General features: G+C 34.4%; 2 protein-coding genes across 2 annotated transcripts in view; both read left to right on the top strand.

Moving 5' to 3' along the window:
• The window catches only part of LOC135846369 (uncharacterized), a 63,781-nt gene extending 41,420 nt beyond the window's left edge, over positions 1-22,361 (top strand). The window contains exon 2 of the mRNA XM_065365424.1: positions 20,254-22,361. Within this exon, the coding sequence (XP_065221496.1) occupies positions 20,291-21,838 (1,548 nt within the window). The 5' untranslated portion in view covers positions 20,254-20,290 and the 3' untranslated portion in view covers positions 21,839-22,361. The remainder of the gene's footprint in view (positions 1-20,253) is intronic.
• A 2,442-nt stretch (positions 22,362-24,803) lies between these two features.
• LOC135848887 (uncharacterized) lies at positions 24,804-27,316 on the top strand. The gene is made up of 2 exons (XM_065368967.1): positions 24,804-24,954; positions 25,172-27,316. The coding sequence occupies exon 2, from the start codon at positions 26,067-26,069 to the stop codon at positions 27,066-27,068; it is 1,002 nt and encodes a 333-aa protein (XP_065225039.1). The 5' UTR covers positions 24,804-24,954; positions 25,172-26,066; the 3' UTR covers positions 27,069-27,316.
• The last annotated feature ends 401 nt before the right edge of the window (positions 27,317-27,717 follow it).

Genomic DNA, 27,717 nt, shown 5'->3' with positions numbered 1-27,717 from the left:
CTTTCTCACGCCACCTATGAGCAGAGGAACGCTTTCTGGCATAATTGCTGGCGAGATTTGATCACTGTAGCATGGGGCGAAGATTTACATGAAATAATGGGGCTATGCTTACGAAACGGAGATGAGATTACTCAATTCAAGGAAAACATCATGGCCAATGACGAAAAGGTACTTTCAACTTGTAGAATCTCACTAGCCGAATCTAGTTTCGACGAAGTTAACAGTTTCGTGAGATTTTTATTTCCAGAAATGCAAGCAGCGATAAGTTTTAAACAGAGAATAGGCTACTACGATTATGAATTTATCGACGATGCTTATGACAGTTATGACGATGTCGATTAGTAGATTTGCAGACTCTAAAAATAAGCTTATGTCGTCAGCTTTACTCTAAAAAGTGTATCAGCAATGAATTTTTGAATAATTCCGTCATTTAATCAAAATTGAACGAAAAATGTACACTCAATTTTTCAGAATCATTCGTTTTTTTAAAGGTCAATATATAATAGCAAAAAATTTAATATTTTGTTCCCATTATTTGATGTATTTTCTTGATTATTTTTTTGTTTCTTTTAAACATTGGGGGGGGGGGGGGGTAAACAGTACATTTTCAATTTTGAAAATATCTCTCCAAAAGGTCCTTCCAAGGTCCTTTTTAGTTTTCAGATTTTAATAGACACCCTGTGTGAGGTAAAAACTCGTGTAATTAATTTTTTAAAGAATGCAGCAACCGATTATAAATCTATGGTATCGAAATCTTGGTTCATATCAGTTTTATTATGGAGTTTGGAAAGTACTGGGGAAGTTTTAAAATTTGAGCTGAACTATGTACTTAAGTATGTTTTAGTTTTTATGGAATAATCTAAAAATCACAATACATCTAGTTTCTAGTTTAACGATTCGTAGTCTGGGATGATCTTGTCAAGCCAGATTTTTACATTTTGATCATCCCTTGATTGTTTGTTTTTTCAATTTTTCATTTGATAAGTTATTTTAATCTTGTGTAAAAAATTCATATGTTGTACTATGTTTCAATCATGCAAATCGATTATTAAATTACGTACAAACAACGATGCAAAAGTGTTATTGAATTCAATTTCGAGTTGAGTAAAGATTCTGGATGATATGGTATGCAGATGTTTTAGTACAGGTATTGATGGGGTAATCCTCGGTCCTCACTACCTCGAGCAAAAACTAAATCAATTCTTCTAATTTTGTTCACAAAGTAAGCTTATCCTTTTTGAACAATATAAACCATAGTGTTAATGTTCATACCAACTCTCCTCGGAGGATGGGGGTAAGGGTAATAAGTTATTTCGATGCGATAGTACATATGAGCTAGATTTTGATTTTTGAAGGCTCGTAGCTCAAGTAAATTGATTTGCGAGATTTCAAACAGGCTGTTCGTTCTATGGGAACCTGGGGGAAAGGAGGAAATGTTTTCTTTCTGGAAAACTCAAAAGAAACTCAAAAAATTTTGCCATTTTTACTTCCAAAATTACCGAATTTTACAAATAAAATCAACCATATCGCGAAACGCCTCTCATATGTATTATATTTGTTTCAATCGTGCAAATTGATAATTAAAAAACGTACAAACAACAATGCAAAAGTATTATTGAATTCAATCTCTAGTTGAGTGAAGATTCTGAATGATATGGTATGTAGGTGTTTCAGTTTATTGATGGGTTAATCCTCAGTCCTCACTACCTCGAGCAAAAACTGAATCAATTCTTCTAATTTTTTTCTCAAGTTTTGAACACTAGGTATAAACCATAGGTAATTTCCATACCAACTCTCCTAGGGGGAAGGGAGTAATTACCGAATCTTACGAATAAAATCAATTTCATAATTGCTAATACTGAATGGTGTTGTAATATTTTAAAATCTGAAACAGTTTTATCATTTTTCTTGTTGAAGAATCCGAATCGTACGAGCCACGTGAGGTCGAGATATTCTTAAAGGTTTTATTTTCAATCCACCAAGTCAGTTTGATGTAATAGTTTTTCAAAAGTTACTGAAACGAACATTTTTGCTAATGTTGTCAACGTCTCGCATTCTGCCAAAAGTATGGGGAAATTTCGCCATTGTCAAAATTGACGAAAGTATCGTTTCGTGCTGAAAATTGTTGCTTAGGTATTAGCCAGAAGTTGTGAAAAAGTTTCGTCTTTTCTATGAAAATTTGGAAAAAGGTCTCGCTCACATTTTAGGAAAAATTTTTTGAATGTTTACTTTTTTTCAAATGATTCGATGTTTTTTTCACCAAAACAAATACTTACAGTGCAAAAAATCTCGCTTTTTTCCATTTCACAAACATTTGGAAAAAATTACCTACATTTTTTTCCAACGATTCCCACACAATTTTGCTTTTAGCTACGAAGTAAATTTGTCAAAGTCATACTTTTATGTAAGTACTAAAACTCATTAATTAAAAAATTCTTACTTTTTTGAAAAATTACTGAAGATTTTCGTTTTTTTTTTTTGTTGCTAAAAATAGACAAAAATTCTCGCTTTCTATCAAAATCGGTTAAAATTATTTTTTTGCTTAAATTCCAAAAAGGTTTTTTTTTTTTAATTTTTAAATTGTTATTTTTTTAAAAAAGTTGTCCAAATGTCTCGCATTTTTGCCACAAATTGCCAAAAAAATCTCTTTGCTAAAATTGTCAAATACTTAAGTTTTGTTTTTTGCCAAAAATTGTCAGAATTTCTCGATTTTTCAAGTATGAAAAAACTGTAATTTTTAGTAATACAATGGCAAAAAATTGTGTTTTTTTTTTTTGGTAAAACAACATTCCAAAAAGCCTCACATTATTCCAAATTGCCAAAAATCTCACTTTTTTACCAAAAAGTTGCAAAACAGTGCAACTTTTTGAAATTAAAAATCAGATCATTATTAATTTCAAGTTTTCTGTTTTTTTTTCTTTTTTTTGTAATTTTTCTCCTCACTGAAATGTTTTAGGTAGGTACTCACGATTTTTCAATTTTTTGCTTACATTTCGATTAGTAAAGCTATGTATTTATGTGAATATATACGTTAAAATTGTTGAAAACTCCAGAAGGTTGGTATATTTCATGAAAATCCTCAAAATCTGTTTGTAAAAGCTGCAGCTTATAAAATTGGTAGTTGGGCTATTTTTTTTTTTTTGTGATGATGATTGAATTTATGATTGATCTGCCTATTCCCATTCGATCTTATTTTAGCAATGTTACCTGCTCATTTCTCAGCTGCATTAATTCAATCATTATTTTCGATTCTAGGTTTGGATCGAAATTGTGTCTTTATCAAGATTTGCAAATGGCTGAAATCACTTCTGACGTGTTCGATATTTTTCATCCGACTCCAGTCCCCCTCAGGGAGTTATCAGCGATCGTCATTAGCCTCGAAATATGGCGCTGCGAAATAATCAAATACCGTTCGAGCGGTTCATTTAAAAACTTTCGTCCATCTGATCGCAATATCTCATCGAAATCCATGATTCCCGATTTGCCATCTACGATTTATCCGATGATAGATACCTATGTTGAAAAATTTGGCTTTTCAATGAATTACTGGCTATGGAAACATCATAGAACAATATTTCGTTATCATTACGACAATCAATACTCTGTTTTGGAATACTTCGAGGATTTTGTATGCGATTATAACGGAACCATTGATTACGAGAAGACTGCCGAACGTATGATGCATTGTGATCGATTTGATGTCCATCCGAAGTTTCTAATTGCGTGTACGTACTGTTTTGAAGACGATATGATGCGAATTTGGCCGCTTGGATTGAAAAAGACGGACTCGCTGTGTGAAAGATATTTTGAAGATAATCCGCACTTCGCAAATTGGATTGATTTTCTCGAAAATCATATCAAAATACCCGCTCCTCCTATGGAAGAATGGGGATTGGATGATTTCATGCCTCACAGTAGATCATCGTTGGAATATTTTTGGAATCTTACTCCATCGGAAAATCGTTTGTCGATAGCTATCGATCTTTGTAGTTATGATTTACCATTGTTGGTTCGATTCATTTTACCCAAATTGGACGATCAACAGCTCAATGAATTTCTTCATACAAATGGTTGTGAATTGTTATATGCATTGTTGAAAAGATCTTGTTATGATGAAGAAGCCGTTCTATCGTCATGGATTTGTGTTAAAAACATGATGACAGAGATTGCTTTTACAAATCTGATTGTGAAAATTATGCAAAGTGAGGTTAGGGGATACTGTGACGTTTCCAAATTGCATGAAGGTGGCTGTACTTGGTTCCTGGACGAGGACGAAGATGATGATAATCGTCGCGATATTGATAGTTTTGTTCAATTATGTTCTGAAATATGGAACACTGCTACAGTAGATTTGAAACGTTCGGCTGTTAGAGACATTACATCGAATAATCAATTATTTAAAGACATATTCATCTGGTTTGAATCCGTACCGATTCCCAAAGAGTTTAAGTTCTTATTGGCTGTTCTTTCTCATGCCACCCACGAGCAGAGGAACACTTTGTGGCATAATTGCTGGCGAGATTTGATTACTGAAGTATGGGGCGAAGGCTTACATGGATTAATGCGGATATGTTTACAGAACGAAAATGAGATAACTCAATTTAAGACAAACATTATGGCCAATGACGAAAAGGTACTTGGGTTTTGTGGAACGTTACTAAACCAATCGTTTTTCGAGGAATTGAATGATTTCGTAAGATTTTTACTGCCGGAAGAGGAATCAGCGAGAAATTTTAAACGGGAAATAGGATACCACGATTAGCATTTTCTCAATGACTAATTTTATAATTTGAGTTCGTTCAGAAAGAAAAAAAAAATCAATGAATTTATCAACGATGCTTATGACAGTTATGACAATGTCAATCGGTAGATATAGATATAGAGACTTTAAAAATAAGCTTGTCACCTTTAATTTAGAAAAATTCATCAGTCAAATGTTTTATTTGTACATACCTTAGCACTGCTTATTGAATTTTTATTGACGATTTTGTTTCGACTGAACGAATTCTGGGCAAGGTGTGTAACTCAACATTCCTTTCGATGCAGAAGTTCGGGAAAATCTTGTCTTTTTTCCATGGGTGTTTCTTTTCAAAAAAGTCCGGGAAATGTCCTTCTTTTTTCCGCGAATTTTGAAATAATTCTGTCATTTAATCAAAATTGAGGGAAAAATGTAAACTCAATTTTTCAGAATTTTTAGTTTTTTTTTGAACGTCAAAATAATTAAAATTTAATAATAATAGCAAAAAATTGAATATTTTGTTTCCACTGTCTGATGTATTTTCTTGACCACTTTTTTGTTTCTTCTTAGAATCATAATTTTTTTGTGAAAATTAATGGGAGGGAGGGGTTGGATGGGTATCAGTAACTGTCTTTCCAAAAGGTCTTTCCAATGTCCTTCTTTTTAGTTTTCAGATTTTGTTAGACACTCTGCATTAGGTAAAAACTCTTATTATCAATTTTTCAAAGAAGAAACCAGCCAATAATAATTCTATTGCATCAAAATCTTTGTTTTATTATTATGTTTGGAAATTACTGAGGAAGTTTCAAAATTTGAGCTGATAGCTATTTAAGTATGATCTATAGTTTTTATGGAGTAATCTAAAAATCACGTCTAGTTTCTAGTTGAACGATTTTGTTGTAAAAATTCGTGGGCTAGGATGATCTTGTCAAACCAGTTTTTTACATTCTGATTATCTGTTTATTGTTCGTTCGTTCGTTCGTTTGTGTTTTTTTTTCATTTTCTCTTTTGATAACTTTATTTTAGTCTTGTGTAAAAAATCCATAAATGTTACACTCGTACGTATTATGTTTCAATCATGTAAATCGGTAATTAAATTGCAATTAACGATGCAACAGTATTATTGAAATCAATCTAGAGTTGAGTAAACAATTATTCTTAATGATGGTATGCAGATGTTACAGAATACTGATGGGTTAATCCTCAGTTCTCAGTTAGTATACCTCGAGCCAAAAATGAACAATTCTTTTAATTTGGTTCACAAGTAGGCTTATCTTTTTTGATGCACTACAAACCATATTCAATTTCCATCCCAACTCTCCATGGAGGAAGGGGGTAAGGGAAATGAGCCATTTTGATGCAATAGTATCTGACTTTGATTTTTGAAGGCTTCTCATCGGTTTGACTTTGCGAGATTTGAAACAGGTTTTTAGTTCTATGGAGAAACCGCTGAAAAAAGGAAATTTTTCCTTTCTAGAAGAGCCAAAGGAAATTCAGAACATTTCGGCATTCATTACTCCGAAAAGCAGCGAATTTTGTGAATAACATCGATCGCGTCATTGATACTGAATGGTGTTGTAATATGTATTTTACGTGAAATTTGAAACAGTTTTATCATTTTTCTTGTTGAAAAATCCCAATTTAATGAGCCATGTGAGGTTGAAATATTCTTAGAGGGTTTATTTTCATGCGTTTTTTTGAGTTCTTGTGCACACAAAGTTGGTTTGATGCCATAATTTTTCAAAAGTTACTGAAACGAACATTTTGAAAATTGTCAGGGTCGTGCGGCCTCAAGTGTGATTGGAGTATATTTACGAGTACTTCCATTTTCAGTAAAAAAATTCTTGAAATGAAGTAGGTATGGTATAATTTAGCTTTTTTTGCTGCGATAAAATACGAACTTTCTGAAGGAAAGCTTCCACAGCATTCTTTCATTGCTGATGTTGTCAAAGTCTCGCTTTTTGCCAAAAGTGTTGGAAAATTTTCTCATTGTCAAAATTACCGAAAAGTCTCGTTTCTGGCTGAAAATTGTCGCTTACGTAAGTATTAGCCAGACCAGAAATTGTCAAAAAGTTTCGTCTTTTCACTAAAAATTCGGAAAAAAGTCTCGCTCAGATTTTAGAAGAATAATTGTTTAAAATGTTTACTTTTTTTCAAATACCTATTCAATGCTTTTTTCACCAAAAAAAGTAGTTGCAATAAATCTCGCTTTTTTCCATTCCACAAAAATTTTGAAAAAATTACATTTTTTTATAAAAATTCCCACACAACTCTGCTTTTAGATACTTAAGTAAATTTGTCAAATTCTTACTTTTTATGTAGGTACTAAAACCCATTTACATAAGTAGTGAAAAATTCTTGCTTCTTTGAAAAATTACTGAAGATTGTCGTTTTTTTTGTTGCAGAAAATATACAAAAATTTTCACTCTATCAAAATTGCTCAAAAATTAAGTTTTTTTCAAAAAATTTTTAAATTTACATTTTTTTCAAAAAATTGTCCAAAAGTCTCGCTTTTTTGCCAGAATTGTCAAACTTTTGCGTTTTGCCAAAAATTGTCAGAAGTTCTCGTTTTTCAAGTATCTATGGCAAAACTGTAATTTTTAGTAATGAAGTGGCGAAAAATTATGTTTTTTTTTTGGTAGGTAGAACAAAATTCCAAAAAGCCTCACATTTTTCCAAATTCCCAAAAACTCTCTTTTTTACCAAAAAGTTGCAAAACAGTGCAACCTTTTGAAATTAAAAACCAGATATTTGGTCATTTTTCTCTACATTGAAATGTTGGTTCTCACGATTTCTCAATTTATTGCTTACATTTTGGTTAATAAAGCCGACTGCTTGTTTTATTTTTTGGAAAATCAGTTTCTGTTAAGCATTGCACATGAATTGATTGTTTGAAAAACTCATTTGTATAGGCTTACAACTGAGCAAAAAAAAGCTTAAATTCGGTTTAGTCGCTTGAAATAATGTTTTCAAACAGTTTAGGAGCCTCCAACAACATTTTGCTGGTTTGATGTCACCCCCAATCGACCCAGAATGCTAAAATTGAAGTGAAACGTAAATTTTAGATTTGACACTTCATAATGCAACATTTTGTAGATGGTTCCACTTTCAAAGAATCTACCGGAGGCTCCAGAACTATAGTCAAAACGGTTCGAAACCGTTTACAATCAATCAAAGGGTCGAAAATTGGATGCATATCAAACTGCATTCTAGTTTGGCTCCCATGAGTGCCAACATAACCCGATATTTTTTTCCAAAATCATCACATTCAAGGTTGCCAAGTCCAATAATCAAAATTTCCCAAAATCAATTTTTTCGATTTTTTTTTTAATTTTTCGCCAAAAAATGTTGCAAAAACTACCCGAGTATGAATTAATAACGAAGAATAAGTTATTATTATTAAACTTATCACGTTTCTTAACAAATTTGTTCAAGGTGAAAAGAGTTGATTTTTCCAACTCAAGCCTTACTCAAATTTCAAAATATGGCACAAATCCTCCAAATGTGGGCCAATTGTTGCAAAAAGGAGGAGTCCCGATAAGGCCGTTTTTTGGGCCCGGACAGTTATCGACTCAACCACTCTTAAAATGTTGTAATAAATGTCCCAAATACGAATCCGTGGTCAGTTAACCCAAAATGACCACTTTTTCGGCTCCAGGGGTTCCCAAAGTTGTGAATAAGAAAAGAACTTTGGGAACCACTGACAATCAATTTCAAAAACTTTTATAGCGTAAAATATCTTTTTGAACCCTATAAACGTTATGCGAGGTGATTTTTTTATTTTCGACCCTCGGGAGCAGAAATTGGGGGGGGGTTTGATTTTTGGAAAATTTTGGAACCACCATTTTGAACCTACCCCTTTGAACCCCGCTAAAAAGCTTTTTACAGTTTATTAGTATCTGAAAGACCTCCATCCTACCAAATTTTGAGCTCAATAAAATTTTCCGCTAGTACTCAAAAATCCAATTTTCCAATTTTTCGTAATTTCGATATTTTGGGAACCCCTGGAAAGCTAGAAACCGGCGATTTGCGCCAAACGTAACGTTTTGAGGTATACAATCAACTATCTAGATGAAAAAGTTTAATTAGGCTCCCTACATATTCGTAATTTTGAACCCTTTTTTTGGAGCCTCCCACTTTAGGCACCCCTAAAAAAGGCGTTTATGCATATTTTTTCAAATAAATTGGAGCATTTGAGTTTAAAACACACTAGGAAGCGATCGATAATTTTTCATTTGATTTTTCCTGTAACATTCAAAATTGGGCTTTTTTGGGTCATATTCTGAGATTTAACTCTACGAAAATACGTGAAAATAACGTTTTCAAGATTTCAACGAAGTAAAAATGTCAGAATTTGACCCCAAATAGCCCAATTTTGAAAGTTACAGGAAAAATCAAATGAAAAATTATCGACCGCTTCCTAGTGTGTTTTAAACTCAAATGCTCCAATTTATTTGAAAAAATATGCATAAACGCCTTTTTTAGGGGTGCCTAAAGTGGGAGGCTCCAAAAAAAGGGTTCAAAATTACGAATATGTAGGGAGCCTAATTAAAGTTTTTCATCTAGATAGTTGATTGTATACCTCAAAACGTTACGTTTGGCGCAAATCGCCGGTTTCTAGCTTTCCAGGGGTTCCCAAAGTATCGAAATTACGAAAAATTGGAAAATTGGATTTTTGAGTACCAGCGGAAAATTTTATTGAGCTCAAAATTTGGTAGGATGGAGGTCTTTCAGATACTAATAAACTGTAAAAAGCTTTTTAGCGGGGTTCAAAGGGGTAGGTTCAAAATGGTGGTTCCAAAATTTTCCAAAAATCAAAACCCCCCAATGTCTGCTCCCGAGGGTCGAAAATAAAAAAATCACCTCGCATAACGTTTATAGGGTTCAAAAAGATATTTTACGCTATAAAAGTTTTTGAAATTGATTGTCAGTGGTTCCCAAAGTTTTTTTCTTATTCACAACTTTGGGAACCCCTGGAGCCGAAAAAGTGGTCATTTTGGGTTAACTGACCACGGATTCGTATTTGGGACATTTATTACAACATTTTAAGAGTGGTTGAGTCGATAACTGTCCGGGCCCAAAAAACGGCCTTATCGGGACTCCCCCTTTGCATTTCGACTCTCCAGAACATACCTTTCAAGAAAATCTAAAAAAAAAAAATTTTCAATTTTTACTGTAGTTGCTTTATTTTTTTGACCTCAGATTTAGGGTCAAGAGAGTCGTTCGCGAATGTTTCAACCCCCCAGTCGGATTCAGCACCCTACGTACCACTAATATCCACCATAAAAAAGATATCGATTTTTTGGACACTAAGCTGGTTTTCTCGTGACAGATCACAAATGAACTTGGGCAGCTGAAAATTTGGTTTTGGGGGTTTTAGACTATGCTCTTTCCAAAAATCGCGGTCCCGTTCAAATCGGAGTGTGACACCTCAAGAGGTTCCCTTGTTAGGCTGTTCTAATGATAATTGAATCTATGATTGATCTGTCTATATTCCAATGCGATCTTATTTTAGTAATGTTACCTGCACATTTCTCAGCAGCATTAATTCCATCATTATTTTCGATTCTAGGTTTGAATCGAAATTGTGTCTTAATCAAGATTTGCAAATGGCTGAAATCACTTCTGACGTGTTCGATATTTTTCATCCGACTCCAGTCCCCCTCAGGGAGTTATCAGCGATCGTCATTAGCCTCGAAATATGGCGCTGCGAAATAAAGAAATACCAGTCCAGCGGTTCCTTGAAGGACTTCCGTCCATCTGGTCAAAGTGTCTCATCGAAAACCATAATTCCCCATTTGCCATCTCAGATTTATCCCATAATAGATACATATATTGAAAGATTTGGATTTTCAATGAATAACTGGCTACGGAAACATCATCAAGCAGTATTTAAATTTCATTGGGCGTACGACCACGAAGCCAGTGTATTAGAATACTTTGAAGACTTTGTATGCGATTACAACGGAACCATTCATTACGAGAGGACTGCTGAACGTATGATGGATTGTGATCAACTCGATCCAGATGAAAAATTTCTAATCGCTTGCACGTATTGTTTCGAAGACGATATCGTAGAAATTTGGCCTGAACTTGGATTGAATAAAACGGACTCGTTGTATAAAAGATACTATGGAAATTCGCAATTCGCATATTGGATTGATTTTCTCGAAAATCATATCAAGATGACCGGTCATGTTACCGATGAATGGGGGATAAGTGATTTCATGCCTCGCAGTAGATCATCGTTGGAATATTTTTGGAATCATGTTTCATCGGAAAATCGTTTGCAGGTAGCTATCGATCTTTCTGTCGATGATTTACCATCGTTTGTTCGATTCATTTTACCAAAATTGGACGATCAACAGCTCAATGAATTTCTTGACGTAAATGGTTGTGAATTGCTATACGCTTTGTTGAAAAAATCTTGTTATGATGAAGAAGCTATTCTATCGACATGGATTTGCGTTAAAAACTTAATCAACGAGTATTGTTTCACAGATCTGATTGTGAAAATGATGCAAAGTGAGGTTATAGGAGGCTATGGACATTCCGGATTTTATCTGAGAGTGATAGTTTCCTCAGATCCTCCCAATCATGTTGACTGTTCGTGGTTCATGGACGAATACTACGTTGAAGATTATCGAGATCTTGATAATTTTCTTAAAATATGTTCAGAAATATGGAACACTGCTTCAGAAAATTTGAAACGTTCGGCGGTTAGAGCCATTATATCGAATAATGAATTATTTGAAGACAATCGTAATCAATTTCTCTGTTTTGAAACCTCACCGGCCCCGAGAGAATTGAAGTTCCCATTGGCTGTACTTTCTTACGCCACCTACGAGCAGAGGAACGCTTTCTGGCATAATTTCTGGAAAGAGTTGATTAATGAAGAAACGTGTGGCGAAGGTTTACATGAAATAATGCGGCTATGTTTACGAGACGAAGATGAGATAACTCATTTTAAGGAAAACGTCATGATCAATGACGTAAATATGCTTTCGTTTTGTAGTAGATTACTAACCAAATCGTCTTTAGACAAATTGAATCATTTCGTGAGATTTTTATTGCCGGATGAGGAAGATGCAATAAATTTCAAACGGATAATAGGCTACTACGATTACCTAGCTTTTCTTAATGATTGATTTTATAATTTGAGATCGTTCAGAAAGAAAAAGAATTCGATGAATTTATCAACGATGCTTATGACAATGTCGATCAGTACCTACCTAGATTATTGGAAACTTTAAAAATATGCTTATAGACCTATGTCGTCACCTTAAGTCTGAGAACATTTATCAGTCAATGTTTTATTTGTATCTATATAGCACAGCTCATTGAATTTATTGACCCTTTTGTTTCAACCAAACGAATTCTTCTTGGCATTGTGTCTAACAGTCCTTCCGATCCAGGAAGTCAGGAAAAGTTTGTCTTGTTACCCGAACGTTCTTGTTTTTTCCGAATTTTAAAATGATTCTGTCTTTTAATCGAAATCTAGCGAAGAATGCAAACTTGATTTTTCAGAATTCTTCATTTTTTTTAAATGTCAAAATAATTAAATAATAATATGTAGCGAAAAATTGGATATTTTGTTAATGAAAACCAATTGGTTATTTCTGTTGCTTGATGTACTTTCTTGATTAATTTTTTGTTCCTTCTAAAAATTATAAATTTTTGAAGTTTTGTTTTGGCAATTTTGTAAAAATGATTGGGGGGTGTGGGTGGGTATCAGTACATTTTCAATTTTGGAATTGTCTTTCCAAACGGTCCTTCCTAAGTCCCTCCTTTTAGTTTTCTGATTTTGGTGAAATTTCGTATGATTAATTTTTTTTTTATAGAAAGAAACAGCCAAGTATGAATCTATGGTATCGAAATCTTCGTTTATCTCTGTGTTATTATGATGTTTAGAAAGTACTAAGGAAGTTTCAAATTTTGAGCTGAGCTATTTAAATATGATCTAGTTTTTATGGAATAATCTAAAAATCACATCTTATAGTTTCTAGTTGAACGAATTTTTTGTAAAAATTCGTGGTCTGTGATGATCTTGTCAAGTCAGCTTTTTACATTATGATTATCTCTCGATTGTTTGTTTGTTTTTTTATTTTTTCATTTGATAACTTTATTTTAGTCTTTGTAAATAATCCATATAAGTATGTTATATTATGTTTCAATCATGCAAATTGATAATTAAATTACGTACAATCAACGATGCAAAAATATTATTGATATCAATCTTGAATTGAGTCAAGATTCTGAATAATGGTGCCGATGTTATAGAATATTGATGGGTTAATCCTCAGTCCTCACTTGGTATACCTGGAGCAAAAAATGAACAATTCTTTTAATGTGTTTCACAAGTAGGCTTATCTTTTTTGATACACTGCTAACCATTGTTAATTTCCATCCCAACTCTCCAAGGTGGGAGGGCGTGAGGGGAATGAGCCATTTCGATGCGATAGTATAAGACTTTGATTTTTGAGGGCTCCTCAAGTAAATCGGTTTACGAGATTTGAAACAGGTTTTAATTTAATGGGAACCCGATAAAAAAAGGAAATGTTTCCTTTCTGGAAAAACCGGGGGAAATTCAGAAAGTTTTGCCATTTTTACCCCTAAAATCAGTGAATTTTGTGAATAAAATCAATTCCATGCCTAATTGATACTCGCACTCTCAATGGTATTTTAATATTTTGAAATTGGAAGCAGTTTTATCATTTTTCTTGTTGAAAAATCCCAATTGAATGAACCATGTGAAGTGGAGATATTCTAAAAGGTTTTATTTTTGAGACAAAATGATGTGAAGAGGTTTTGAAAAATTACGGCATCAAACCGACTAAACGTATGAAACGTGATAGCTCAAGTATTAATTAAAATATGTAGGTACTCATACTTACAAAAATACTTCCATTTTTGGTAAAAAAGATTCTTGAAATGAAGTACTTAGATATAATTTAGCTTCTAGTGCGATAAAATTCGAATTTCAAAACGAAATTGCGGAAAAGTCGAGTTTCTTTCTGAAAATTATCGCTTATTGGGCTAAAATTGCCAACGAATCTCGTATTTTTCTGAAAATTCGAAGAAAAGCCTCACTCTTATTTCAGCAAAATTGTTAAAAATATTTACTTTTTTTCTAAAGTATTTTTTCACCAAAACAAAAAGTTGCAAAAAATCTCGATTCCCGCAAAAATTGCGAAAAAATGCAATTTTTTGACAATAACACCCGCATAGCTCTACTAGTTGTACTTTTTACTAAAAAGTAAAAACCAATTAGTAAAAAATTCTCGATTTTTCAAGAATTTTCGTTTTTTATTGACAAAAAATCCCCTATTTTTCAAAATTGGTTAAAAATTTTGTTGTTTTTCCTTTCAAAAATTCCAAACAGTTTCATTGATTTTCAAAAATTTCAAAGTTTTATTTCATTTTTTATAATGGTTCAAAAGTTTGGCTTTTTTGCCAAAAATTACCAAAGAAATCCTTCCTTTTGCTAAAATTATCAAAGTCTTGCTTTTTGCCAATAATATTGTCTGAAATTCTTGCTTTTTCAAGTGGGTAGGTACTCACCTATGAAAAAATTTCAATTTTTATCAATAACGGTTGAAAATTGTTTTTTTTTTAAATCCCAAACAGTCTCATTTTTAAAAAAAAATTGTTCAAATATTTTGTTCTTTTCCAAAAATTGAAGTTTTTGGTATAAATTGCAGAAATTCTCTCTTTGATTGCCAAAAATCCAACTTTTTTTGTGTTGTTTTCCGTCATTTTTCTCCACATTGAAATGTTTTACCTGCGATTTTTTCAATTTTTGGTTACATTTTCGAGCTATTTTGATTACTAAAGTTGCCTACTTTTTTTTTGGAAAATCGATTTCTGCCAATTCAGCACCGTATAAATTTTTTTTTTTTTGGGTGTTTATAATAACAAGATTATTACACCCGTAAGGGGGGGGGGTTAGATTTGGTTTGTGAGGTTGATGTTTTTTATTAGGGAGATGAATTTTTGTATTTCTGAGGGTTCGTCAGGGATAGTAGGTGGGTTTTCTTTTATCTGTAGTGTAAGTCTGTTTTGTTTTAGTTGGGGACAGTTGAAAAGTATGTGTTGGATGGATATGGGTTCGTTTCTGCAAAATTGGCATGAGGGTTTTGGTTCTTTTTGGTATAAGTGGTTATGAGTAATTTTTGTGTGGCCTATTCTTAGTCTGGTAATCAGGATTTCTTCTTTTCTGTTCAGGTGGCCTACATTTTTCCAGGGGAGGGTGGTTTTTTCATGTTGGAAGAGTTTGTTTGAAGTTTGTTGTGACGAAAAGTTCTGCCAGTTAGTAAATGTGTTGTGAGTGATTAGAGATTTAATGTCATCAGGAGTGAGAGTGGTAAGAGGGGAGGGGGTAGCGGCTGTTTTTGCTAGTCTATCAACAGTTTCGTTTCCAGTGATACCTATGTGGCTGGGAACATACATGAAGCTAATTGAGTAATCATAATATTGGAGGTTAAAAAGGGACTTATGTATGTCTTGGACTATGGGATGGTCAGAAAAAATGTTTCGAATGGATAGCAGTGAACTTAGTGAGTCGCTTTGGATTAAGAATTTTTTATTTTCTGATTGAATGGAAATTATATCTATTAGGCAATGTTTTATGGCAGTGAGTTCAGCAGTAAAAATTGAGGCACATGCAGTTGTGAATTTTGAAACTGAGAACTTTGTCATTAATTGAGTAAGCATAACCAGTATGAATATTAGAAATTTTTGAACCATCTGTGAAGCATAAGTTATATTCAGTATAGTTTGATAACAGTTCTAAGTAATGACTCTTGATTGATAATGGGGAGTGATCATGTTTTGGGTAGTTTCTCAAGTAAAATTCCATCTGTATAGGTTTGAGAGACCAAGGGGGATAAGATATTGGTTGATCCCTTGCAGAAATTCCGTGTCAGTTATTGTTAGTAAAAAAACTAACAGTTTTTTCGTCACCTTCTAAGGATGTAAAAAACTGTTAGTAAAATCACTAACAATAACTGTTGGTGATTTGACTAAAAATTACTTACATTGTGAAATGTAAATGTAAAAAATTGAAATATGTGGCTTGATGATTGAATTTAGTACTTCCCTGTAAGCTACAGTGCTAGAATTGAAGAATTCTTTCCAAAAAAATTTTGAAAAATCTAAAAAAATTTTCCACCTGGGGTAAGGATCGAACCCGAGACCTCGTGCACATCACAGCATTATCCACCTAACTTACCTACTAGACTACTGGAGTTGATGAAAGAACTGGTGCTGAATGCTTTTATATGCATCTCTCGACACTCTGGACTTTAAAAATTTTCAAGTGATGAATGATTTCAACTTTTTCTTTTCATTTACCAACATCGTATCACAAGCTGAATTTCGGTATACTGGCTTATTTTTGTACCCTGAACACGAATCCTTGGTGTACCTCAGTTATCCCTTGCTTGCTGCCCCCATTGTGGATTTTATACCCCCGGAAATAAGGTTTTTCTCCCGTATCTCCTCAAATTGCGATCCTATTCCAAAAATGGAGTCTATAAAAATTGTTCTACGTCAAATTTCTCATCAGATGGCCTATGAACCAACATTGTCCCCCCGAGGGGGGTGGACCTGCAGTCAATTAAATATAGGGGGTTTTTGAATATGAGCCATGATATGTATGAAGGGTGGAAAGAGGTACTCCCCACAGGAATAATTTGAGATCATAATCCATTTTCCTACACTCGTGTGAGGTCAAAATTGTTGTAAAAAAACATATTTCATAACTATCAATTATCATGGACTCATATTCAAAAACCCCTTACATTAGATTGACATCAGGTCCACCTCCCTCAGGGGGACGAAGTTGTTTTGTAGATCATCTGATGAGAAATTTGATGTACAACAACTTTCATACACCCTATTTTTGGGGTAGGACTGCAATTTAAAGGGGTAGGGGAAAAACTCATTGGGGGGGGGGCTAAAATCCACAATGGGGGAAAGGTCACTAGGAACCGGTGGGACACTAAGGAATAAGGATTCGTGTTTTAAGGGTGTAAAAATGGACCAGTATACCAAAATTCAGCTTCCCCTTGAGCGTTTTATTATTCGATGCTGATTGACTCTAGGTCCACCTCCCCCTGGGGGGACGAAGTTGGTTCATGGGTCATCTGATGAGAAATTTGATGTAGAACAACTTCTATGGACCACATTTTTAAGCTAGGACCGCAATTTGAGAAGATACGGGAGAAAACCCTCATTTGGGGGGCTAAAATCCACAATTGGTGGGAAAGCAAACTAGGGACATACATCAGAGACACCAAGGATTCGTGTTCAGGTTGTAAAAATAGGCCAGTATACCAAAATTCAGCCTGTATGCAAGCGTTTCCCACTCAATGCCAATTTTCTTATGCTAATATTTAGACACTGTCATGACACTAACGGTAACTGTAAGTAACTATCAAATAGCCGCCATGTCTCTGGCAATAACTGTTGGTAACATTTGGAAATCATCAAGAAACTAACTGTTACTGACAAGGGAACTACCTGAACCGGCAGAAACGAAAATGAACGAATCAAAGCTAGATCGAAAGGAGACCACCTCAGGACCCCAAATCCAAAATTTCAAGTGCTAAAGTTGATTTCTCGATTTTTGGTGAATTTTTGAAAATTGAAAAATCCGAAAAATTATCATTAATTAATACCAAAAATAGAAAATATTGATGAAAAATGGAATTTTCTCGGGAAGTGGCTCAGATGGTGTCCCTAACTCATTTACAACTATCGAAATGCGTAAAACCTCAATTCCAGTCATTCTGGAGCCTCCAGCAATTTTTTATCATTTCTCCAGAATCTTGAAATTGCTGTGAAACGGCTAAAAATCAACTTTAGCACAAATAACTTTATTTGGGGCCTATGTGGGTTGCCTTTAACCATTTTTTGCGGTTGTCGCGAAAATCGGCGTCTGCCGGTTCGGATGTGTATTTTTGACCACTGGAAAAAATGACAAAATTTGAAAATGTTGAATATTCCATCTTTTGCGATGCTACCTGTCCGAAATCGAGCTCTGACCTATTTTCGACGTTCCGAATAGGTGAAACCTCCATTTCGACCATTCTGGAGCCTCCAGCGATTTTTTATCATTTCTCCAGAAACTTGAAATTGCTGTGGAATGGCTAAAAATAAACTTTAGCACAAATAACTTTATTTGGAGCCTATGTGGGTTGCCTTTAACCATTTTTTGCGGTTGTCGCGAAAATCGGCGTCTGCCGGTTCAGATGTGTATTTTTGGCCACTGGAAAAAATGACAAAATTTGAAAATGTTGAATATTCCATCTTTTGCGATGCTACCTATCCGAAATCGAGCTCTGACCGATTTTCGACGCTCCGAATAGGCAAAACCTCCATTTTGACCATTCTGGAGCATCCATTAAAATTTTCAAATTTTGTCATTTTTTCCAGTGGCCAAAATACACATCTGAATCGGCAGACGCCGATTTTCGCGACAACCGCAAAAAATGGTTAAAGGCAACCCACATAAGCCCCAAATAAAGTTATTTGTGCTAAAGTTGATTTTTAGCCGTTTCACAGCAATTTCAAGATTCTGGAGAAATGATAAAAAATTGCTGGAGGCTCCAGAATGACTGGAATTGAGGTTTTACGCATTTCGATAGTTGTAAATATTTTCTATTTTTGGTATTAATTAATGATAATTTTTCGGATTTTTCAATTTTCAAAAATTCACCAAAAATCGAGAAATCAACTTTAGCACTTGAAATTTTGGATTTGGGGTCCTGAGGTGGTCTCCTTTCGATCTAGCTTTGATTCGTTCATTTTCGTTTCTGCCGGTTCAGGTAGTTCCCTTGTGAGTATAACTGTCAGCAATCGATGAAAAACTGTTAATTACTAACAGTTCTTAACAGTAACTGTTATAAAATTGTAAATTACTGTCGGTCATTGTCACAGAATTTCTGCAAGGGATGTATTAGGTTTTCTAGGTCAATTTGTAGGTTGTTCATATTTTTGATAAATTCTGGGATTGGACCTGAAGTATGGAGGAAATGCTGAGAGCTGTAGACATTGAGTGACCTTTGAAGAGGGTGAGATGGATTATTTGCAATGGTTGTTAAGAATTTGTTTGTCATGAGAATTTTCCTAAAATCAGGAGGAAGCTCTGCAGCTTCACAATAAATACTATCAATTGGAGACGAATAGAGAGCACCTATGCAGATGCGCAAGGAGGAATTTTGAACAGTTTTGAGAATGTTAGTAGTTTTATTTGACAGGTTTGTAAAGCATGGACTTCCATATTCAATTTTACTACGTATCAGAGCTTTGTACAAGTGAAGTAATAGTTGGCGTGATGGGTTATACTTTGGATTTTTAACAATTTTTAGTAAATTTAGACGTTTGTTAAGTTGAGCTTTTATGAATGTTTGAAAAAATTCTTTGTAGGATTGCAGTTTAACAAATGAAATCTGAAATTCAGTTTGATCCCTCTTTTTTTGACTCCACTAGTCGCTTGAAGATGGTTTCAAGCCGTTTTGGAGTCTCTAGCAACTTCCTGGTGACTCAAAGTCATCTCGAATCGACTCAGCAAATACTAAAATTGGAATGCAATACGAATTTTAGGTTTGTGACTTCATTATGCAACATTTCGTGAAAATTTCCACCTTCGAAGATCTGCTAGAGGCTTCAGAAATATACGTATACCTACTTAGATATACTCAAAACTATTCGAAACCGTTTACAATCGATCAAAGGGTCCAAAATTGGATGCCTACCAAATTTCAGCATTCTAATATTAATTCGGTAAGATTTGGATTCCCCCTTCCCCATTTTTGACCCTTGATAATTTTAAAAAACTCTATAAAAAAACGAAAAAAGCGCTTCAGCACCTGAAGTTTTGTCTGGTGATATACGCATTCTCGCATTCTTTTTCAAAATAACTTTATCTAGTTCAGAAATTTTTCTATCTGTTGGAATAGGTAGGTATATAGCTCCCGTGGGTCTTCTCGGATATGAATTTATTGAGATGTTCAACTGGAAAAAAATTGCTGTAAGGATTCATTTTTAAATTGGACACAAAATAGCTGATATGGAGGCTTCGCTAGAGGTTTTGAAATTATGTAACTGGAAATGAACTATGAAAGTATGCTTTTGAGAGATGAAACGCAATTTGAAATCTTTTATAGAGAAGATCGAAGCTGAATAAAATAAAAACTTCGAGATGATTAAAATTCATGGAATACATAAGTAAAAAATATTTATGTTGATTGTTGAGAATCGCACTGGAAATGGTGAAGTTTGAGAGATGAATTTTATGAAGAAGATCAAAGTCGAATGCAAAACTATTTCATGATTATTACGTAAAATGAATCTGTTTTAAAATACCTAATCAATACCTAATTATTATCACATTGATTACTGATGATAATTGAATCCAAGATTGATCTGCCTATTCCCATTCGAACTTATTTTAGCAATGTTACCTGCGCATTTCTCAGCAGCATTAATTCAATCATTATTTTCGATTCTAGGTTTGGATCGAAATTGTGTCTTAATCAAGATTTGCAAATGGCTGAAATCACTTCTGACGTGTTCGATATTTTTCATCCGACTCCAGTCCCCCTCAGGGAGTTACCAGCGATCGTCATTAGCCTCGAAATATGGCGCTGCGAAATAAATAAGTACCGTTCGAGTGGTTCGTTGAAGGACTTCCGTTCATCTGGTCAAAGTGTCTCATCAAAAGCGATGATTCCCGATTTGCCATCTGTAATTTATCCTATAATAGATACATATGTTGAAAGATTTGGATTTTCAATGAATAACTGGCTATGGAAACATCATAGAGCAGTATTCAATTTCTATTACGAGAGTAAAAACTCTGTTTTGGAATATTTCGAAGATTTTGTATGCGATTACAACGGGACCATTCATTACGAGAGGACTGCCCAACGTATGATGGATTGTGATCAATTCGATCCAGATCAAAAATTTCTAATCGCTTGTACGTATTGTTTCGAAGACGACATCATACGAATTTGGCCACTTGGATTGGAAAAAACAGACTCGCTGTATAAAAGATTCTATGCAAATCCGCAATTCGCGTATTGGATTGATTTTCTCGAAAATGATAACAGGATACCCGAACCTCATATCGAAGATGAACGTCTTACCGAAGGATGGTTAATAAGTGATTTCATGCCTCACAGTAGGTCATCGTTGGAATATTTTTGGAATCATGTTCCATCGGAGAATCGTTTACATGCAGCTATCGATCTTTCTGTCGATGATTTACCATCGTTTGTTCGATTCATTTTACCAAAAGTAGACGATCAACAGCTCAATGAATTTCTTCATGAAAATGGTTGTGATTTGTTGTACGCTTTGTTGAAAAGATCTTGTTATGATGAAGAAGCCATTCTATCGTCGTGGATTTGCATTAAAAACTTAATGAACGAGATTGGTTTCACAAATCTGATTGCGAAAATGATGCGAAGTGAGGTAATGGGAGGGTATGCAAATTCCGAATTGCATTCAACAGTGATATTTTCCTCAGATCCTTCGAATCATGGTGACAGTTGTTGGCACATGGACGAGTACTATGTCGATGATTATCGAGATCTTGATAATTTTCTTCAATTATGTTTTGAAATATGGAACACTGCTTCAGAAAATTTGAAACGTTCGGTGATTAGAGACATTGTATCGAATATTGAAATATTTGAACGCAATCGAGAAGAATTTCTCTGTTTTGAATCCTCACCGACCTTGAGAGAATTGAATTTCTCATCGGCTGTTCTTTCTCATGCCACCTACGAGCAGAGGAACGCTTTCTGGCATAATTGCTGGAAAAATTTGATTACCGAAGATACATGCGGCGAAGGTTTACATGAAATAATGCGGCTATGTTTACGAGATGAAGATGAGATAACTCAATTTAAGAAAAACATCATGGCCAATGACCTAAATATGCTTTCTTTTTGTAGTAGATTACTAACCAAATCGTGTCTCGAGAAATTGAATAATTTCGTGAGATTTTTATTGCCGGATGAGGAAGCAGCAATAAATTTCAAACGGATAATAGGCTACTACGATTACCTAGCTTTTCTCAATGATTGATTTTATAATTTGAGATCGGTCAGAAAGAAAAAGAATTCAATGAATTTATCAACGATGCTTATGATAATGTCGATCAGTACCTAGATTATTATAAACTTTAAAAATATGCTTATAGGCCTATGTCGTCACCTTAAGTCTGAGAACATTTATCAGTCAATGTTTTATTTGTATCTATATAGCACAGCTCATTGAATTTATCGACACTTTTGTTTCAACCAAACGAATTCTTCTTCCCCTTGTCATTGTGTACTAAGGAAGTTTCAAAATTTGAGCTGAGCTATTTCAGTATGATCTACATAGTTTTTATGGAATTATCTAAAAATCACATCTAGTTTCTAGTTGACCTATTTTTAAGTAAAATTCGTAGTCTGGGATGATCTTGTCAAGCCATATTTTTACATTCTGATTATCTCTCGATTGTTTGTTTGTTTTTTTATTTTTTCATTTGATAACTTTATTTTAGTCTTTGTAAAAATAATCCATAATTAAGTTATATCATGTTTCAATAATTGAAATCGATAAATAAATTACGTACAATCAACGATGCAAAAGTATTATTTAAATCAATCTTGAGTTGAGTCAATATTCCGAATGATTTTTGAAGCCTCATAACTCAAATAAAACGGTTTGCGATATACATATTAAACAGGTTTTTCGGTCTATGGGAAATGTGGGGAGGGGAGAGGAGGTTGGAGGAGAGAAAATATTTACCTTCTGGAGAAGCCGAAGGAACTTCAGAAAATTTTCGTAATTTTTACTGCGAATTTTGTGAATAACATCAATCGCATAAATTATTGATACTGAATGGTGTAGTGATATTTTAAAATTTGAAGCAGTTTTATCATTTTTCTTGTCGAAAAATCGTAATTGAATGATCCGTGTGAGGTCGAGATATTCTGAGAGGTTTTATTTTCATGAGATTTTTGAGTTTTTGTGTTCACAAAGTCGATGACACCAGCGAGCAATCCTACAGAAATGGGAAATTTTTTGAAAATTTTGGGTACAAAAATTAGCTTTACAAGGGAACCTATTGAGGTGTCACACTCCGATTTGAACGGGATCGCGATTTTTGGGAAGAGCATAGTCTGAAACCCCCAAAACCAAATTTTCAGCTGCCCAAGTTCATTTTTAGATTTTTGGCGAATTTTTGAAAATTCAAAATTGGCTGTTTTTGGCGATTTATGCTTTTTTTAAAAAGTACGTACTAGATCAATAAAAATGGTCAAAATAAGTCCTAAAACTAATATTAATTATCCAAATCCAAATTTCACAATTTCCAGCCATTCTGGAGCCTCCAGCATGATTTTTCAATTTCTCCAGAATTTTGAATTTGCTCCAGAAGGCGTGAATATGCAGTTGGGCAACTAAAAATCAAGTTGTGTATTATATTCGACCTGTTTGACAAATTTATCTACCTACATTTGAGTCGATTTTGGGAGTGACACCTCAAAAGTGGCTTTTTGACAAACTTTTTTCAAAATTAAAAAATTCAAAAAATCAAATGTTTCCCGTTTGTGTGGAAATTTTAGAAATTTACGCGAATCTCTATATTTTGTCCAAAACTAAGCCTCAAATCAAAATTTCACAATTTCCAGCCATTCTGGAGCCTCCAGCATGATTTTTCAATTTCTCCAGAATTTTGAATTTGCTTCAGAAGGCGTGAATATGCAATTGGGCAGCTAAAAATCGAGTTGTGTATTATATTCGACCTGTTTAACAAGTTTATCTACCTACATTAGAGCCGATTTTGGGAGTGACACCTCAAGAGTGGTTTTTTGACCAGCTTTTTTCAAAATTAAAAAATCCAAAAAATCAAAAGATAACCGTTTGTGAGGAAATTTTTGAAATTTGTGCGAATCGCTGTATTTCTTCAAGAACTAACCCCCGAAGCGCAAATTCTACCATTTCCAGCCATTTTGGAGCGAGAGTGACACCTCAAAAAACCACTCTTGAGGTGTCACTCTCAAAATCGGCGCAAATGTGGATAAGCTCGTTAAACAGGTCGAGTGTAATATACAACTCGATTTTTAGCTTCCCAACTGCATATTCACGCCTTCTGGAGCAAATTCAAAATTCTGGAGAACTTGAAAAATCGCGCTGGAGGCTCCAGAATGGCTGGAAATGAAGAAATTTGGATTTGGGTAATTAATATTAATTCTGGGCCTTAGTTTGACAATTTTTACTGATCAAGTACGTACTTTTCAAAAAAGGCATAGGTAAATCGCCAAAAACAGTCAATTTTGAATTTTCAAAAGTTCATCAAAAATCGAAAAATGAACTTGGGCAGCTGAAAATTTGGTTTTGGGGGGTTTTAGACTATGCTCTTTGCAAAAATCGCGGTCCCGTTCAAATCGGAGTGTGACACCTCAAGAGGTTCCCTTGTTAGATGTGCTCAGACTCGTAATCTAGTCCAAAACCCCCACTAAACATTAGAAAAAACAATTTTCTATGTTGCAGCTACCTAGTCGCATTTTCGACTATTTTTTAGAAAATTTTTCGAAAATTTTGGGCCCAAAAATTACCCTTTCAAGTGCGGAGCTTTGAAATTGCACTGAAACTCCTTTAAACATTATCTACTTGTGATTGGGAAAGATGATTCCCAAAGCTGTACCCGCGCAATTGCAGCTTTCGATCATTTTTTAGTAAATTTTTCGAAATTTTTGGGGCCCAAAAAAATAGGTATTGTATGAACTACATTAAAATCTGGTGAAATGCTTTGAAATACACAACTGAAAAATGAATGATGAATTTGGAGAGATGAAAAGTACTTTGAAATAATTTATGAAGAAGATCAATATGTCGAATGAAAAATTATTTCGAGATTATTACGTGAAATTATTAATAATTGATCAATTGAAAATTGTATTTTAAAAAATTTATGAGTATGTTGTCAACCATACGAGCGATCCTACAGAAATTTGGATGCACCACTAGCAACCTGTTGGTGGGGTACGACCTGACATACATTGTTCCATATTGAGTTATTCAATTTTCGTGGTCTTCATGTGCAAATTATCGTATTTATGGTGATACTAGTTACATAAAGTAGTTGCTTTTTGAAAGTTCTATTTCTGTGGAGTGAACTACGTTAAAGCAGGTCAAAATTTCTCCAGGAGGTTGGTATAAGTTTCATGAAAATCCTCAAAACCTGTTTGTGATAATTGCTTGCATAATAGGTGGGCTAAATTCTTATCACTTTGATAACTGATGATAATTGAGTATACGTGAATGTCATTCACCATGAATCTGTCCATTACCTAGCATTCGACCATATTTTAGTCAAGTTACCTGCTCATTTCTCAGTATTAATTCCATCATTATTTACGATTCTAGATTTGGATCGAAATTGTGTCGTAATCAAGAATTTTCAAATGGCTGAAGTCACTTCTGACGTGTTCGATATTTTTCATCCGACTCCAGTCCCCCTCAGAGAGTTATCAGCGATCGTCATTAGCCTAGAAATATGGCGCTGCGAAATAATCAAATGCCGTTCGAGCAATACATTGAAAGAGTTTCGTCCATCTGGTAAACAGATCTCATCGAAAACTACACTCATTCCCGAATTACCATCTACAATTTATCCTGTCATTGATAAATATGTCAAAATATTCGGACATTCAATGAATAAGTGGCTATGGAGACATTACGAATTAGTATTTCAATTTAAATTCGACAATCAAAACTCTGTATGGGAATACTTCGAAGATTTCGTGTGCGATTACGACGGCAGTATTCATTACGCGAGAACTGCCGAACGTATGATGCATTGTGATCGATTTAATCCAGATCAAAAATTTCTAATCGCTTGTTCGTATTGCTTTGAAGACGATATTAGACAAATTTATCCATTTGTATCGAATAAGTCGCTCGCGGAGTATAATTATTTCAATGATAACCGGCAATTCACTTATTGGATTCTTTCTCTGCAAAGTTCCACGCCGGTAAGCGAAAGGGCTCAAGAGTGGGCGTTATATACATTCATGCCTCACAGTTGGCCATCCTTGGAATATTTTTGGGATCGTGTTCCATCGAATACTCGTTCGCGAAAAGCTATCGATATTTACAACTATGATTTAGCATCGTTTGTTCGGTACATTTTACCAAAATTGGACCATCAGCAGCTCGATGAATTTCTTGATGAGAAAGCTTGTGAAATGATGTATGCTCTGTTGAGAACTTCTATTTATGGCGAAGAGTTTGTCGTACATGGGCACATGTTAAAAGTGCGATGAACGAGATTGCTTTCGCAAATCTGATCGTGAAAGTGGTGCAAAGTGAAGTTAAGGGACGCTATGTGGATTCCGGATTGGATCCAGATTGCTGTTATTGGGTGTACGAACATTTCGGTGGTTGTGGTCGCGATCTTGATAATTTTCTTCAATTATGTTTTGAAATATGGAACACTGCTGCAGAAAATTTGAAACGGTCGGCTATTAGAGACATTACATCGAATAATGAATTATTTGAAGACATAATAGATCTTAGGTGTGACGTATTTTCATCAACCTCGAGTAGAGAATTAAAGTTCTTATTGGCTGTTCTTACTCAAGCCACCTATGAGCAGAGGAACGCTTTCTGGCATAATTTCTATCAAGAATTGATTAGAAGTACAAGTACAGAAAGCGAAGATTTCCAAACGATAATGAAACTATCTTTACGAGACGAAGATGAGATATCTGAATTTAAGAAAAACATCATGGCCAATGACGAATATACAATTCATTTTTGTAGAATGTTACTAATCAGAGCGTGTTTTGACGAATTGAATCAATTCGTGAGATTTCTATTACCAGAAATACAAGCGGCGAGAAATTTCAAACAGCGGTTACTAGAGTCTACCTATAGCGGTGATCGACGATGGCATTTTAATGAGGAGTTCATCCAGAAACCTGAAGAATTCGACGAATTTATCAGCGGAGCTTATAGCGATGTCGAGTTATCCACGAATTTTAAAAATCAACTTATGTCGTCACCTTCAATCCGAAACGAAATATCGGAATGTGCTTTATTTGTTCCTATAGAACAGTTTTTCGAATTCATTGACTTATTTGTTTCGAATGAAGAAATCTTGCTGCAGGTGAAAACACATGTAATTGATTATTTAAAGAAAAATGCAGCTATTCATGAACCTAGGGTACCGAAATCGCAGTTCATCTCTGTTTTATCATGGTGTTTGGAAGATAAGGAGCAAGTTCCAGAATTTATACTGACCTATGTACGTAAGGTCTAGCTGTGATGGAATAATACGTATAAAAATCATAAAATATAGTTGAACGATTTTTTTTCGTGAAATTCGTGTTCTGGGATGATCTCGTCGTGTCCAATTTTTACATGCTGATTATCTCTCTTTTTTTTCTTCAATTTTTCATTTCATACTCAACTTTATTTTAGTACTTATTGTTGTGTAAAAAATCCATATTATTTTATTGTATGTTAAATCACGTTAATCGATAATTAATTACAATTAAATATGTAATATTTTGAAATCTGAAATAGTTTCATCATTTTTCTTATTGAGGAATCCCAATCTAATGAACCGTATGAGGTTGAGATATTCTTAGATGAGTTTTTGTGTCGACAAAATCGGTTTGATGCTATAATTTTTGAAACGTTACTGAAACGAATATTGTAGCGACGAAGTAGAGTGAGGTCATCCCTGTATGCATTCGTCTTCTTTGTATAAATGTTGTCGGCTCTAAATGTACATTTTACAACCCTGCTTTCTCCCAATTCTTAGAAAATATTCACCTGTCCTTTCCTTTTACATAACTGTTTTACTGATCGTCTCCATAGGCGCCGCAACCAGGGGGGCCGGGGGGGGCCGTGGCCCCCCCAAACTCAGAATTGGCCCCCCCAAGCAGAATCCATATTTGTGTAAA

This window comes from Planococcus citri, chromosome 5 (genome assembly GCF_950023065.1).
Source record: "Planococcus citri chromosome 5, ihPlaCitr1.1, whole genome shotgun sequence".
In the NCBI taxonomy this organism is placed as follows: domain Eukaryota; kingdom Metazoa; phylum Arthropoda; class Insecta; order Hemiptera; family Pseudococcidae; genus Planococcus; species Planococcus citri.
The sequence above is the reverse complement of the archived record's forward strand: the minus strand, read 5'-3'. Positions and strand labels throughout refer to the sequence as shown.